We start from the raw sequence: 16195 nt of genomic DNA on the forward strand, positions 1-16195 counted from the left end.
TGTAGATCAGCTTTTTGGGCTTTTTTTTTTGGGTTGAAAGTGGTTAAAAGTCAGGACACATCGGCTGCATAATTACTTATACTAATGTCATAAAAAATATTCAAATAATTATATAAATGTGAAATTAAATGACTAAAATGCGATTTTAGTCATTTAGATTCCATACAAGCCAGCATGTCTTCTATGAAAGCATGTTGCGTGCTGGAAATAGCAGATCTACAATCTCACAACACGTCACACTGCGACGTGTTGTGAGATTGCAGATCGGCTATTTTCGGTTAGTAGTTATTTTAAAGGTATCATGACATTTATATATATTTTTTTCTTGTTGCTCACTGGAGTGGATTTTTCAGTTAAAACCTTTTAATACATGTTTGAAGGACCATGATAAAGACTTCTATAATGTTTTGTAAACTAGCATATCATGATACCTTTAAGAGTGTTTGAAGTGATCAAACTAGCGATAGAATACACACTTAGAAGCATGAATGGTCTCAGAAATGTCATAAAAGCAAAAGGTTAATGCCTCAAATCTGTGATTTCTTCAACTAGTTTGCTGTTTGTGGAACAAGCAGCAACATGAGTTCAGAATGAATAATACCTAAACATCATCATGATCATTCAGTCATGAGATTACAATTTTGCTTTATTCCATGGCGGCTCTTATGGTGATGACATATTGACACGTGTGTGTGTGTGTGTGTGTGTGTGTGTGTGTGTGTGTGCGCCAGATTGTGCGTCATGACCGCACCATGGAACGGATCGTGTTTCCCGTGCCACACATCTGTGAGTACCTGACGAAGGAGTCGAAGGCGCGCGTGTTCACCACGGCGGAGAGAGACGACCAGGGCAGCAAGGTCAACGACTTCTCCCAGCAGTTTGACCTCCTCTACAACGAGATGAAGTGGCAGGAGAAGATCAGACGTAAGTCCCAGCATCGTGACATGAGACGTTGTGGTTGTTAGGGAGACAACAATGTCATAAACCGGATGCTTATGATGGTTTTGATGGGTAATGCATGTTTCCCGCTAATAAAGGATTAAGTGATATTTTTTTGTTCAAACAATTTTCTTTTCTTTTTTTGTTTTGTTCAAACCTTAAAGCTATATTCTGATAGTAATCACTATAGAGTTTGTTCAGTAAAAAGGGTCTCCCTGTCTGTCCAGATCTTCACTACACAGAAAATAAATGTTCTCTTTCATTCCTTCTGACCGCCAGAGGCGGTGTTTTCAACACCTGGATATCCATCGCGCGCATGTGCAAAGGTCGAATTTTAATACCAACAAAGTCACTCGTGACCTATGTGTGCACGCACGCCACCTATATAGGTGTGGTGCACACAGCGACCATTCTCTTTCATCTTTTCACCTCCAGAGTCGATTGATTGGACATTAGCAATAGCTGCGCTGGGAGTCTTGTAACCTACACGGTTGGAGCTACGATCCTCCAGAGACTACGTAGCCTGCTTTGTGCCTTGGGCGTTCAAGTAAGCTTTATTTACAACAGTGTATTCTGCTACCACTGGTACTAAGCTTGCGTGCTGGAGCTGCACCAGTGTGTTGATTAGCAGTCCCGCGGGAGTGTTTGCGCCTCACCACGCCGACTGATTTCAACGACGGTGTACTCACTGTCAGTTGTCTGTGAGTTTGTTTGCTCTCGTACCTAGAAGTGTTATGACCAACTAACCACAGCATGTGTTTTCGCTCTACCGCTGCGGTCAGATCGTGCATATCAGCACTGCACGATGGTGAGTATTAGCACCTGCTTGGTAGCATTGGCGGCATTGAGAGTGCACGAGGAACTCCAGCCAGTGCCGTCGGTTGCTAGAACCTTGGAGAAGGAGGGAGAGTCTGTGCCAGGGCGTTGCCTTGGGCTCACTACCCTCTCGCAGGGGGATAGTGGTGACGGATGCATCCCTCTAAGCTGGGGGGCTGTGTGGAACCACAGGACAGTCAGAGGGACCTGGGGCCCTCAGTAGAAACTCCAACATATAAATGTGCTGGAGCTCTGTGAATTGTACTTAGCCCTCAGACATTGTATTCCCGTCTTGGAAGGGAAACATGTCCTTGTCCGATCAGACAATACGTCAACGGTCTACCATGTGAACCATCAGGGAGGTGTCAGATCCAGGCAGTCTCTGCATGAGGTTCAGAGGCTTCTTCAGTGGGCTTTTCGCTGGATCCATGGCAGTTCGCATACAAGCAAAATCGCTCCACAGAAGATGCAGTTGCCTTGGCCCTACACACCGCCCTCACGCATCTTGATCTGAGGAAGAACAGATGTGTTCGCATGCTGTTTGTGGATTACAGTTCTGCGTTCAACACGATTGTTCCGGCCAGACTGGACATGAAGCTGAAGAACCTAGGCCTGCACCCAGCTATGTGCAGCTGGATATTGGACTTTCTGTCTGACCGACAGCAAGTAGTGAGGATGGGTAACATCAAGTCAGACCCCCTGACCTTAAACATAGGTGCCCCACAGGGCTGTGTTTTAAGCCCCCTCCTATACTCCTTGTATACGCACGACTGCGTGGCCACGCACAGCTCCAACGTCGTCATCAAGTACGCGGACGATACCACAGTGATGGGCTTGATTGACAGGGATGACGAAACAGCATACAGAGACGAGGTTAGTACTCTCACACACTGGTGTGAGGAGAACAACCTCTCTCTTAACGTGGCGAAAACTAAGGAGCTGATCGTTGATTTCAGGAGACCACAGAGAGAACACGCCCCAATCTTCATCAACGGCGTTGTGGTGGAGCGAGTCAGTGATTTTAAGTTCCTGGGAATGTACATCTCAGAAGATCTGAAATGGTCCACGCACACGACGTACGTGGTTAAGAAAGCACAGCAGCGGCTCTACTGCCTCCGGCGCCTGAGGACTTTCAGTGTGAGCCCTCGCATCCTCAGGGCATTCTACAGCAGCACAATCAAGAGTGTCCTAACGAGTGGCTCCACTGCGTGGTATGGGAACTGTACTGACCTCGACCGCAAGGCTCTGCAGAGAGTGGTGCGGTCAGCTCAGCGCGTCGTAGGAGGTGAGCTTCCCTCCCTCCGGGATATACACGTCAGGCGATGTGCAGCCAAAGCTGAGAGCATCATCAAGGACAGACATCATCCCAGCCACAGACTGTTTGCCCCAACGCAGCACCCTCGACCCGGCAAGCTATACCAGAGCATCATGAGCCACACCAAGAGACTGTGGCAGAGTTTCTATGTCGCAGCAATACGGCTGCTGAACAAAACCTAAGACTGCTGATCTGATTTGCACTTTACTGATACACTTTTAAGGACCTTAAGCCAACATGATACTGACATGCACTTTACTGACTTGCACTTCATGTACTTTAGGCCCTCTCCTGTCACAAGATACTGATTTTAATATGCCAGGCTTTTATTCTTTATTGCTAATCTGTTTTTTATTCTTCTCCTGCTCTGAGCTGCAAATGTGGAAGCCTGCATAAACAAGCGTTTCACCTCACCGTTACCTGTAATTGTGTTGTGACAATAAAGTTGATTGATTGATTGATTGATTGATTTTCCTCACCTTGCCAGTCTCAGGGCAATACATCTGCCAGATGTGCACAACCAGGCTGCGGATACGCATTCCCGCCAGTATCCTCCTCCAGGCGAGTGGAGATTGAACCCTTCAGTGGTTCAGGAGATTTGGAAGAGGTACGGGAGAGCAGAAGTGTATCTGTTTGCTTCAAGCACATCAACACACTGTCGACTATGGTTCTCCCTGTCGGATCCGACCAGTCCATTGGGGCAGGACGCATTGGCTCACCCATGGCCACTAGACTGCCTCTTATATGCATTCCCTCCACTTCCACTGCTCGTGCTGACACTTCACAGAATAGCCATGCGGTCCCACAGTGCTGCTGGTGGCTCCATACTGGTGGGGGAGGATTTGGTTTCCCATGATCCGACGGCTTCTCAACGGAGCACCTTGTCGCACATTTGGCATCCCCAGTCAGATCGCCTTCAGCTTCATGTTTGGCCCCTGAATTCACTGCTGAATTCCTGTGATCGGGCAGTTGTCCAGACCTTGCTTACCGCTTGTGCACCCTCCACTAGAGTGCAGTACGCTAACAGATGGAGATTGTTCTGTAGTTGGTGTGAGGGCCAGCATGTGGATCCACTCATGTGCTCGGTGCCAATGCTGCTCCGCTATCTACAGACATTGTTGGATAAGGGGTTCTCAGCCTCTACGATGAAGGTGTCTGTTGCCGCCATTTCAGCTTGGCATGTGCTGATGGAGGTGGGAGGTGGGATCTCATCCTTTGGTGAGTCGTTATCTGAAAGGGCCTCTTAGAGGGCCTCTTGAAAACGGCGCCTCTGGTGGTCATCCGGAATTCATAGAACCTTAGTTACATGCGTAACTCTTGTTTCAGTTGGGTCACATAACTCCAATTAGAAGAGAAAACATCACAATCACAAGTCTAGCAGATCTACAAGCTCAATCTGCTACTTTTGATACTTTTGTGTGACACTGTTGTATGATCAAGTAGGGCGTCAATTTACGGAAAAAAACACAAAAAGTTAGAATATGGAGCTAAGAGGTTTCTGCCCGACAGCAACGATATGTGTGTGTGTTTGTACTTCTGTGCATGCATTGTGTCCATCTATCCTCTACTAAAGCCCTTTAATGTTTTAAAACAAGGGAACACAGCCCTCATCTGGTTTTCACGACACATCTCCCTGTGGGAGAGTGTGTCCTTCTACCTGGCCTGCCTGCTCAACATCACAGTGGCAGCGTTCTACCCGTTTGGTGATGCTGGAGACATGGGTGAGATATCCTGATTCTTATTGTCGTTTATCACACCAGTGGTTCTCAAACGTTTTGATATGCATTTGACCCCCCCATTTGACCCCCCCATCTGAAAATGTTTTGTACCAGGGACCCCCAGAAGAGAAGATTTGTGTTCAGAGAAATTCAAAATTAGTTTTCCAAACATTTTCGATATTTTTCAAAAAACGTACAAGCTCGCAGCGCGGCACAAAGTGGCGCGCCGTGAGCTTGAAGATCTGCTATTTTTTTGTAGTCAACATACAGTATAAAATATGGATAAAGGGGATAAAATGATTGTGGTGATGTATTAACACATTTTGCTGGGGACCCCTGAAACTCCCTCAAGGACCCCTGGGGGCACTCGTGCCGCGCTATGAGCTTGTAGATTTTAATAGCCCAAAGAAATCTTAAAATGACACACAGATGCGTTCCCGGTCTTAATGGGTTAAAAGGAATGCGTTCTATTTCAAAACGTTCTGTTCCCATTCCCAGGTACCTTGCCCCCACTGTGGAACGTGGTGCTGTGGGTGGCCGTTGGGGTGTTGTCCTTGCTTCATCTCCTCCTCAAGCCCAGGCTTAAGTGTGTGCTCATGTTGTTGCTGGTGTCTGCCACGCTGTGTGTCATCTACACTGTGGGCCTCCGTCCTGCTATGATGCTGATGGGAGCCATCAATGTAAGTCATGTGACATCTGACCAAGTGTTTACATTTTCAGGTGGGTTGCAATTTCAGCCAATCAGGAGAGAGTACCCATTCATCAGCTTCATTTTAGCGGCGCGGATCCTGCTCTATACCTGACTTCCGTGTCTGTGTTCACCGTCAACGCTCTGATTGGTCAGACCCGTCAACGCTCTGATTGGTCAGACCCGTCAACGCTCTGATTGGTCAGACCCGTCAACGCTCTGATTGGTCAGACCCGTCAACGCTCTGATTGGTCAGACCCGTCAACAAAGTGATTGGTCAGACCCGTCAACAAAGTGATTGGTCAAGCTTCACGTGACACATGGCAATAAACACATATCGATGACAAAATGTATCAAAGGCACCGCTACCTTCACACAGGGTGTGATTTCTTTTATAGTGTTCCAGTTCCAATTTTGTCAGCTCACTTATTTTTGTCATCACTTCCAATTGCACTTTAATGTGAATCCTGTCTGAGTTCTCTATCCTGATTGGATAAAATTGGTATCCTGACCTGAAAATGCATTTTCGATTTAATAAAGAGCTGGAGAGACATGGAGACTCCTGTTACTGAACAAACGCTCTATAGCAATGAGCTATTTAACACTAATTTTAACGAAAGAAAATCACTTACCCTACCTTTAATTGGTAATAAAATGCAGTTCATTTTTACATGTTTCTGAGATAGCACTGCTTTGCTGTGTCCTTCCCTTTCAGCTGTTTAACAAGCTGGTGTTTGTGCTGAGCTTCGTGGACAACCAGGTAACGTTCACCCGGGGCTACAAGGAGGTGCTTCTGGACCCGCTCTTCATCTACCATCTGACCTATGCTGTCATCTGTGTGCTGGGTCTCTGTGTGCATGAGTTCTTCTACTGCTTCTTGGTGAGACACACTGTTCATTTTGTCGACCAAACTTTTTTTTTTTGGGGTTTCCCGCGGGTAAAGTCACTTTTTTTGTTACTTTATTTCGGTTTTAGAGTTAGGGTTAGGGTTGGGAACAGGCTGACATGCCACACAAACAATGATGCCGTTCCCACCGGAGAAAATCTCACACACACACACACACACAAGCACTCGTGCTAGCACTGTGCCTGCCCTGTCAACTGAGCGGTCCTAGCGCCCTTCGCATACAGCACACAAACACGCAGCCAGACACACTGCAGTGTGCGCAAACAGAAATATATTTTTTATTTTTCCCTTTGCACCGGAGTCCGGGACAAACAAAGTCCCGTACGGGACACGCCCCTTTTGGCTCAAATACGGGGCGTCCCGGCTAATACGGGACTGTTGGCAACCCTAGACATGTCATGTGTGCTTCATTTAGGGCTTGCAGCTATCCATATATGTGTTTTTTTAATGAACAAAATCTAATTAATATCGTCTCTGTCGGGTGGAAACCTCAATGTGCACATGTAATTGTGTTTCCCATGTAATTGTGTTTCCCATGTGATTGTGTCGCATGTTATCGTGTTTCCCATGTAATTGTGTGTCCCATTTAATTGTTTTCCCATGTAATTGTCTTTCCCATGTGATTGTGTTGCATGTAATTGTGTTTCCCATGTGATTGTGTTGCATGTAATTGTGTTTCCCATGTAATCGTATAATTCCCACAACAGGGTCCCCCACAATCCCATGTGATTGTGTTGCATGCAATTGTGTTTCCCATGTAATTGTGTTTCCCATTTAATTGTTTCCCATGTAATTGTGTTTCCCATGTGATTGTGTTGCATGTAATCGTGTTTCCCATGTAATTGTGTTTCCAATGTAATTGTGTTTCCCATTTAATTGTGTTTCCCATGTGATTGTGTTGCATGTAATTGTGTTTCCCATGTGATTGCGTTGCATATAATTGTGTTTCCCCTGTGATTGCGTTGCATATAATTGTGTTTCCCATGTGATTGTGTTTCCCATGTAATTGTGTTTCCCATGTGATTGTGTTGCATGTAATTGTGTTTCCCATGTAATTGTGTTTCCCATTTAATTGTTTTCCCATGTAATTGTGTTTCCCATGTGATTTTGTTGCATGTACTTGTGTTTCCCATGTAATTGTGTTTCCAATGTGATTGCGTCTCCTCAGCTGTTGGACCCGGTGATCAGGGAGGAGAAACTGCTGGACGTTAAAAAGAGTATGATGAGGAACAGTCATTTTATCGTCATGGCAACCATGCTGGCCATTTTCCTCATCTATGTCTTCTCCATCGTGGGCTTCCTCTTCCTCAAGGATGACTTCCGTTTGGAGGTGGAGCCACTTCCTGTACCAGGTGACTAACTGTGTGTGTGTGTGTGTGTGTGTGTGTGTGTGTGTGTGTGTGTGTGTGTGTGTGTGTGTGTGTGTGCGTGCGTGCGTGCGTGCGTGCGTGCGTGCGTGCGTGCGTGCGTGCGTGCGTGCGTGCGTGCGTGCGTGCGTGCGTGCGTGCGTGCGTGCGTGCGTGCGTGCGCATGCACACACACACATTTTTCAAAGGTCATTTTCAAATGACCTTTGAAAAAAGTTCAAAGGTCATTTGCAGGTTATTGATTGGTGTCGCTTCTTCCTCACGGCAACAAATGAATCAATCAAGCAAGCAAGCAATAAAAAAAAACAATAGATCAACCAATCAGCCAAGAGTTGGTACATCTAAGTTGTCATATTGATCACATTTGCAAGAAATTAAGTATGTTGCTGTCCTTTGTTATAATGGCGTCAGCTGTGTCTTAGAAAGAACGGCATTTTGGAGGTGAAGCACTCCTTCAACCCTATGTATGTACTTAGGGACTGGAGTCCAACAGGGCTCTATACTTGGTCCTTTAACCCATTAAGACCTGAAGCCGATTCTACATGTCTCCTAAATCTCAACAGTATTCTGAAAAACGTTTGTTTCTATATCAGTGGTGCTCAATCTTTTTGATGTCAAGGACCCCCAAAATGATATGTATTTGGCCCCAGACCCCCATCAAAATATGTTGTTCCAGGGACCCCCAGAAGCAAAGATTTGAGTTAAAATGTTCGCTTTAAAAATATATATATGCAAAGATTTGCACACATTTACACGATTTTTCAAAAATAGCAGATCTACAAGCTCGTAGCGCGGCACTCGGTGCCGCGCTACAAGCTTGTATATCTGCTATTTTTGAATAGCCCAAAGTGTAAAATAATGCTTTTTAGCTCAAATCTAAAAACGACACACTTAATGGGTTAAGTATGTTGCTGTCCTTTGTTATGATGGCGTCTCTGTGTCTTAGAATTTTTCTCACCATTTTGGAGGTGAAGCACTCCTTCAACCCTATGTATGGACTTAGGGACTGGAGTCCAACAGGGCTCTATACTTGGTCCTTTAATATTTCCCTCTACACCAAATCTCTTTGCCGAAAATAGCCGATCTACATGCTCACAATGTGTTTTGCGAGCTTGTGGATCAGCTAAGTGGTTAATACACTCATGTGGTTTCTTCTCATTGCAGGTCAAGTGGTTTGTCAGGCGTGTCCGAGACACAGCTGCCCTGATCCCTCCTCCAGCTCGGCTGCTGGTAATTGTTGATTGAGAACAACACAGAGTTCACTGATATTTGATTCTAACCTTATACTTTTTTCAGTTTTTCCCTTTTCCCCCCAAAAGTGTCCTAGTGTTGCCCCTCCAGTATAGTCCCTGTTACTTGGTGGTCATGTGGGAGGGTGTAGACAGACAGCCATGTGTCACTCATAAAGTACTTACTTGCTGCTTATTTTCACCTGACAGTGAAGAGTTTTTGTAATGCAGCGGTTCTCAAACTATGGATCGCAAACCCAATGTGGGGTCGCAGGAAGGTGCTGCTGGGATCGCACATTGGCAACTGTTCTTTTTTATTTTTTTATTTAGAGTAGCCAATTCTTGTTTACCCCTTTTTCTCCGCAATTTAGTCGTTATGCCAATTCATTCCTCCCCACACACATTTCTGTGTTGTCACTGTTGTCGTATCCTACTGACACACCTGCCAGTGTAACAGAGTGGTTCACTACCTCAGCCTGATGGCTTGAAAGTCTAATATCTCCCCCGGGCGATAGGGACATCCCTTTGGCTTAGTGGTTAAGATGTTGGTTTTCCACGCGGGACACCCGGGTTCGAATCCTGGGCGTTACACCAGTGAGGAGCCCCCCAACCAGGAGGACGTAGAGCCTTCGTCCTACTCCTCCCGTCTCAACACTCCCCGCTGACAGGTGCCGCCCCAGCCCGTAGGAGTACGTGCAATGACAGATATCACCCTCCCCGCCCGGCTTCCCTCCTCCGAACACGGGCCAATTGTGTTCGTGTAGACGCTCGACAAAGCCGGATGCACCACGGTGGATTCGAACCCACAACTCGGTGGTGGGCAGTGACTTTACCACTGTGCCTTTTTTTCTTTTTTTTATAAAGTAACACACAAGCCCCTGCAGAGACATACAAGAACTATATAGCCTAGTTATTTAGCAAGAATTATGTTTGGGTTCTTTAATGAACTGTTTTGGGTGTAATGCATGGAAATATATGGACGCTTACGGGTCCATTTGGTTCCATTTGTACCCTCTCTGAATCAAATTAACACCGGTAAATTGGCACTGGAGGGGTCCCTGTGTAAATATCTGTTGTATGTGCCAGCAAAGAAAATAAGCCCCCGAATCTGCATTTTAGTGAACAAACCGCATTCAATACGTATCGTGAAGTGACATTCTGTGCGGGGAGGTCCTGCTGCTCACAGACAACTAGACCAGCAGCCTACTGCTGCCCCCGCGATGGAAAAACTCAAGTTCAGGGGGATAAATTTGAGAGCTGGATTAAGAAACTCCAGTGGTTCTTAAGGTCATTTCAGACGGGAAGCGGCCGACACGCCTATATGTAAATCATTTTCAATAAGAGGCGGGCGATTATTTGGGACGTGCGGAGAAGTTGAGGGGCGCTGAGACGAGCGGGGCGCGGTACCGTGAAATTCTCGCACTCGTTTGTGTACATGCACGCGGGCGTCAAGAGCTGGATTGTGGTGAGCTTTTCTTTTCCCCGTACCGCGCAGGAGGACAAAACAACAATGATCACGGCGCGATCCCTGCTGATCCGAGCGGTAACGCCACCGATCCACCGCTCCCCGTCTGTTAAGACCTTTATGCTTCAGTTTACAAATGTGTGTTCAGAAACACTTCCGTTTTCCGCTTTTATTGATATTGTAGCGTTTTACTGCTCCGAGCTGGAATTAAACTCCAATCTCCAGCTCAGCAGACCAGGCTCTGCCAAAAAAAAATGGCTCACGTGAGGAGCGAGTCATGACGTGACATAAACAAGTCTTTTTCGGCCACACTACAATATTATTTATTCATTCATTTCATTGATAGGATAGGCCCAGAAATCTGCAGGAATAACTGCTTTAACTTAATTTTCAAGTCCGACTTGAACTTTTATTTTACGGTACTCTTTACTTTGAAATTGCTTTATAAATAAAGTGTGTTGCGGTCGCCATAAAAAATCCCCCATAAAATGGGGCCGTGGCATTAAAAAGTTTGAGAACCCTGCTGCATTGCATGCAAAGGAACACTCTATACCTCCCAGTTCCCCTCCCCACTGAACAGGAGCCCCAACCAACCTGTAGGAGTTGATAGTGCAGCGACAGAGATCACCCTTCCCACCCTGAAGCCACTGTTTCAGCACCCTGAGCAACACGCCTGTTTGCTGCTTGTGGGCGTGTCGCTCCAACCCTCTGCGCACCAAAGGTTTTGTCCCACTTCGACAAAAACAGTATAATAAACCTGTTATTACCGCAGAGGTCATGGGTCCGAATCCACCGTGGTGCGTCCGACTTTGTCGAGCTTCTACACCAACACAATTGGCCCGTGTTCGGGGGAGGGGGAGCCAGGTGGGGAGGGTGATATTGTGATAATAGTCACTGCATGTACTCCTACGGGCTGGGGCGGCACCTGTCAGCAGGGAGCGTTGGGAGTGTTGGGCGGGTCCTCCCAGTGGGGGCTCCTCATTCCAGTGAGGAATGCAGAAATGTAATAAATAATAATGTGTGTGTCCTGTGATAGGCGAGGATGAGGGGACAGAGAGGGTGTGTGACACGCTGCTCATGTGCATCATCACGGTGTTGAACCAGGGACTGAGGAATGGAGGAGGAGTGGGGGACGTTCTCAGAAGACCCTCTAAAGAGGTCAGGAGCCCACACCCTGTCTGAATGACGCCATCAAAACGTCTGTTTGAATGTCACCTGCATAGTGTCTGCACATCTGGTGATTGTGTATTATGTCCATGTCCAGTAGCATTATATGCAAGTACTACTACTTCTATTAGTAGTAGTAGTAATAATAATAATAATAACTGTATTTGTGTAGCACATTTAAAAAACAAGTTACAAAGTGCTTTACAGTAGTAGAATCTAGACCAGGATACTAGGCTAATAGACTAGGATCTAGACCTTCATCAGGGCAAAATAACGGTGCTTTGCCCTGATGAAGGTCGCCTGACCGAAGGTTTAGCTTTATTTATAGTTGTGAGTGCTGTGATTTTTTCTACATCCCACCTACCAGGAGCCTCTGTTTGCTGCCCGGGTGGTGTATGACCTTCTGTTCTACTTCGTTGTGATCATCATCGTCCTCAACCTCGTCCCAGGTGTGATCCTCGACGCCTTCGCCGACATGCGGATCCTCAGGAGCGAGATCCAGATGAAGGAAGAAATCCTGCAAAACACCTGCTTCATCTGTGGTGTGTGCTCAGCTGGACTTCACACAATATTATATTCATACAGTATTATGAAACACACAAACTACTGTACTGTACATGAAGTGCAACCATTTTCTTTTTTACATAACCAGTAGGCACAGAAAATGTGAACCTCCAGACGGGATCCCAGGGGGGTCCCCATGTGATTTTGGGGGGGGGGGGGGGGGGGTCCCCAGATGACAGTGAAGTGACAATTTAAGGACTTTTAAGACCTTCTTAACACATGGGGTGCCAAAACCATATTTATACGGTTTTGCAATAGGTGCAAAAACTTACACGGAGTGCCAAAACCGTATTGAAACGGTTTTGGTGTCTTTTTGATTTTTTTTTTTTGAGGGGCTAGAGCAGCTCTGGGAGTACCCATTGTGATCCTGAGAAGGATAGGCCAGATAGATCACCGGAAACCGGAAACCGGCTCCCCATCCGCTCCCCATCCTGTCTATTTCCTTCTTTAAAACGCCTATATCTCCGAATCTGTTTCCGGTGGGGAAAACCGGTCATGCGCGAACGCGAGGCGTTGTGAGCTAGTAGATCGGCTATTTTCACAATATTTATCTGTGGAACCGAGTCAAACTAAATGTAACGCGTCAACCCCTACATTCCAAGCGCTTGTCAGGGGGGTCCCCAGTTCAAATATGTTTTTTGGGGGGGGGGGGGTCACGGCCTGAAAAGTGTTCAGACCGTGAACCACTGTGCTATAATGTCATCACAGGGCTGGAAAGAGACAAGTTTGGCCAGAGGACGGTGTCGTTTGAGGAGCATATCAGGTTGGAACACAACATGTGGCACTACCTTCACTTCCTGGTCCTGGTGAAGGAGAAGGACCCCACCGAGTACACCGGCCCTGAGAGCTACGTGGCCCACATGATTAAGGTTTGTTCATATCAATGCCCAGACAGCTCAGGTGAGCGACAAGAAACCTTAGAATCAGTAAGAAAAGATGAATTAAACCTAGAAGAAGCAGGTGGACTGGGAACGCTGGATGTTTGTTTGTATTATCTATGGATAAACCTTATTGTCCATTACATTTTACATATCTGATATATAACTCTAGATTATCATGGGCCTATGTATGTAATTATTGGCATTTGGAAATGGATTGAGAAGAAGCTAATATCAGAACATAGAAAGAATGTTTTTCATCAGCATTATGGTTTCATCCTTTACTGTGAAATAGTTCAATATTTATTATGGAACTGCCACATTTCCCCCACCATCTCTCTTCCACCTAACTGCCTCCACCTCCATTAAAGGAGTAGTGCACCCCAAAATGGACTCATTTTCTATCAATTACACACCCCATGGCATGACGCCTTGAATTCATGGAGATTTTTTTGTTTTTGTCATTGGTCTGTAGGAGACTCCGTGGGTCATCAAATTATTGGCTTAGGTATGCGAAAAAATTAAAATAAAATCTCCATGAATTCAAGGCTTCATGGGGTGTGTAATTGATAGGAAAAAAAGAGTCATTTTGGAAATTACTCCTTTGAACTGTATTTGTCTTTCTCTCATCCTGGTCTCTCCCCGTATTCCCTCCTCCCCCAGGAGAAGAACTTGGACTGGTTCCCCCGCATGAGAGCCATGTCTGTCAGCGAAGATAACGGCCAGCAGAACGACATGCGCTCTCTGCAGGAGAAACTGGACAGCAACACCGCTCTGTTGGCCCAGATGTCTGACCAGCTGGCTGAGCTGAAGGACCAGGTGACCGTCCTGCTTCATCAATATGTTTGATCGACACTAGTTTAGTGTTATAAGTCAGTGGTTCTCAAACCTTTTCATGTCAAGGACCCGCAAAATGATATGTATTTGGACCCCCATCTCAAAATATTTTGTACCAGGGACCCCCAGAAGCAAAGATTTGAGTTACAAATGTCGCTTTAAAAATATATATAAATTCAGAGGTTTGCAAAAAAGTATTGTGATGCTATTGCTGGGGACCCCAGACCCCACTTTGAGAACCAATGTTATAAGTTATATTACTGCACAGGAACTCCAATAAGCAACAATAATGGAATAAAACTCTTACTTCAAGTCCTCTATAAAGATCTGGCTGAATAGCAGCTGGACTAATTATAACTATCAATCAGTTGAGTTGTAACAGGTTGGTTTTACAGTACCATGTTGTTCTATGCTATTTTACTCGTCTACGTTGAAATTGCATGAATGTATGTATTCTTTTTATTGTATTTTTCTCTTCTTCTTCTGTCTCTGCTACGACAATATATATATATATATATATATATATATATATATATATATATATATATATATATATATATATATATATATATATATATATATATATATATATATATATATATATATGTGTGTAAGTGTTATCAGCCCTAGGGATGACATGGCTTATCATTCTTATGTTGTTTAATCACTCCCCTCATCAAGGGAAAATAAAGAATGGTTATACTTATATGATAAATCATATTTATACCATGGTTATGGGTTGTAAAGGTACTCATTCATGTCATGCCAACAGCACCCATTGCTGTGATGTAGTCATGATATACTATGGACTCTCATGTGTTATTGCTTAATTATAACACTTATCCAGACAAAGTCACAGACAGAAGATAATCTTTTCAACAAAGCTATTATGAATGACTTGTACTACTGGCTCCATTAACCCATTAAAACCGGGAAAGCATCTGTGTCATTTTAGATTTTAGCAGATAAACAAGCTCATAGCGCGTCACTTCGTGCCGCGCTATGAGCTTGCTATCTTTGAACATTTTTGAAACATTTTGAAGTGTGTCTTGAAAATCCTTAATAAAAACTATATTTTTTAACACAAAACTTTTCTTCTGGGGGGTTCCTGGCACAAAACATTTTCAGATGGGGTCCCGCCGCCAAATATATCAATTTGGGGGTCCATGTCACTGAAACGTTTGAGAACTACTGATTTAGAAGGCATTATTTTGTAGAAGCTGCCTCAGGTGTGTTATCTCTCTCTCTCACACACACACACACCGTTCTCTCCACAGGTGACAGAGCTGAGGAACAACAAAGAGAGGCTTGGCTTCCTGAGGCAACGTCAGGCCAACATCACCACTAAGACCCCTGAGGACCCAGGGGAGCAGACCCCTGAGCAGGGGAGGAGCTACGCGGGGGCTTTGGTGGCTATAGCCACCAATGTTTTCTCCAAAGCCACCGATCAAAAAAAATGATTACATTTTTTTCTTTTTCTTTTTTATAATATGAATGACAGGGCGGTTTTATTTGAGAAAAACGGTAATTTTGCTGTCCTACTCATTCCTGTCTCTCTCTCTCATTACTGTGTTTACTGTGTGAGAGTCTGCATGTGGATCTGGTGCCGTCAGCTTATTGCATCCAGCTCATTGGCTCATTTAATCATGACACATCCAATGAGAAATCGCTTTCTCTGCGTCCCCCAATCAAAACACAACACAAACAAGCATGGATTAAGGTAGCCAGCACTATCGCTCAGAACAGAAGTGTCATGTCTAAAGGAAAAACAAAAGAGATGTCAGAAGAATATATTATTAGAACTGAGTGGGGAAAAACAAGGGTGGCTAGAAAGAAAGTGTGACAGTTTTTACAGTCGAATCCATGATGCAATTGTAAACAACATGGATCACAAGAAAAGTGAGAAGCAGAAGCAAGGGGGCACTGACACAGTTCCTTGTTTGCCAAGTGACCACAGAGGCTAACATGGTATTTGAAATAAGCATGTTTATTTAGTTTTTAAAACCCACTTTTTCTTAGGGCTATGCAAATATGACTAGTTAAACTACTGTTTAACCAGAGGAGTGGGCACATGAGAAGGTAACATGATAGGTGGGCACTATGGACATCTGGGCACCTCAATGTAACATTGGCTATTTTGTAAAAAGATATTTTATGTTAAAAAAAAAAATGGTAAGGTATACATGATTAGAACTAGCCCTAGAATGTCTGTAATCTTACATACATTTCATGTATTTCAAATCCACAGCCATAGATCGATCCTATCCGTGCCTGTGTAGCACAGTGATCTGCGCGTCAGAAAAGT

At 45.0% G+C, this 16195-nt stretch overlaps 1 protein-coding gene across 1 annotated transcript in view; it reads left to right on the top strand.

Annotated features, from left to right (window-relative positions):
* The window catches only part of LOC311055770 (inositol 1,4,5-trisphosphate-gated calcium channel ITPR2-like), a 110739-nt gene extending 95228 nt beyond the window's left edge, over positions 1 to 15511 (top strand). The window contains exons 45-55 of the mRNA XM_084072036.1: positions 732 to 924; positions 4666 to 4791; positions 5287 to 5468; positions 6192 to 6356; positions 7552 to 7735; positions 8915 to 8980; positions 11481 to 11602; positions 11979 to 12153; positions 12884 to 13044; positions 13717 to 13872; positions 15168 to 15511. Of these exons, the coding sequence (XP_083928162.1) occupies positions 732 to 924; positions 4666 to 4791; positions 5287 to 5468; positions 6192 to 6356; positions 7552 to 7735; positions 8915 to 8980; positions 11481 to 11602; positions 11979 to 12153; positions 12884 to 13044; positions 13717 to 13872; positions 15168 to 15350 (1713 nt within the window). The 3' untranslated portion in view covers positions 15351 to 15511. The remainder of the gene's footprint in view (positions 1 to 731; positions 925 to 4665; positions 4792 to 5286; positions 5469 to 6191; positions 6357 to 7551; positions 7736 to 8914; positions 8981 to 11480; positions 11603 to 11978; positions 12154 to 12883; positions 13045 to 13716; positions 13873 to 15167) is intronic.
* The last annotated feature ends 684 nt before the right edge of the window (positions 15512 to 16195 follow it).

Source organism: Gymnoscopelus microlampas (genome assembly GCF_963454915.1).
Source record: "Gymnoscopelus microlampas genome assembly, chromosome: 11".
Classification (NCBI taxonomy): Eukaryota; Metazoa; Chordata; class Actinopteri; order Myctophiformes; family Myctophidae; genus Gymnoscopelus; species Gymnoscopelus microlampas.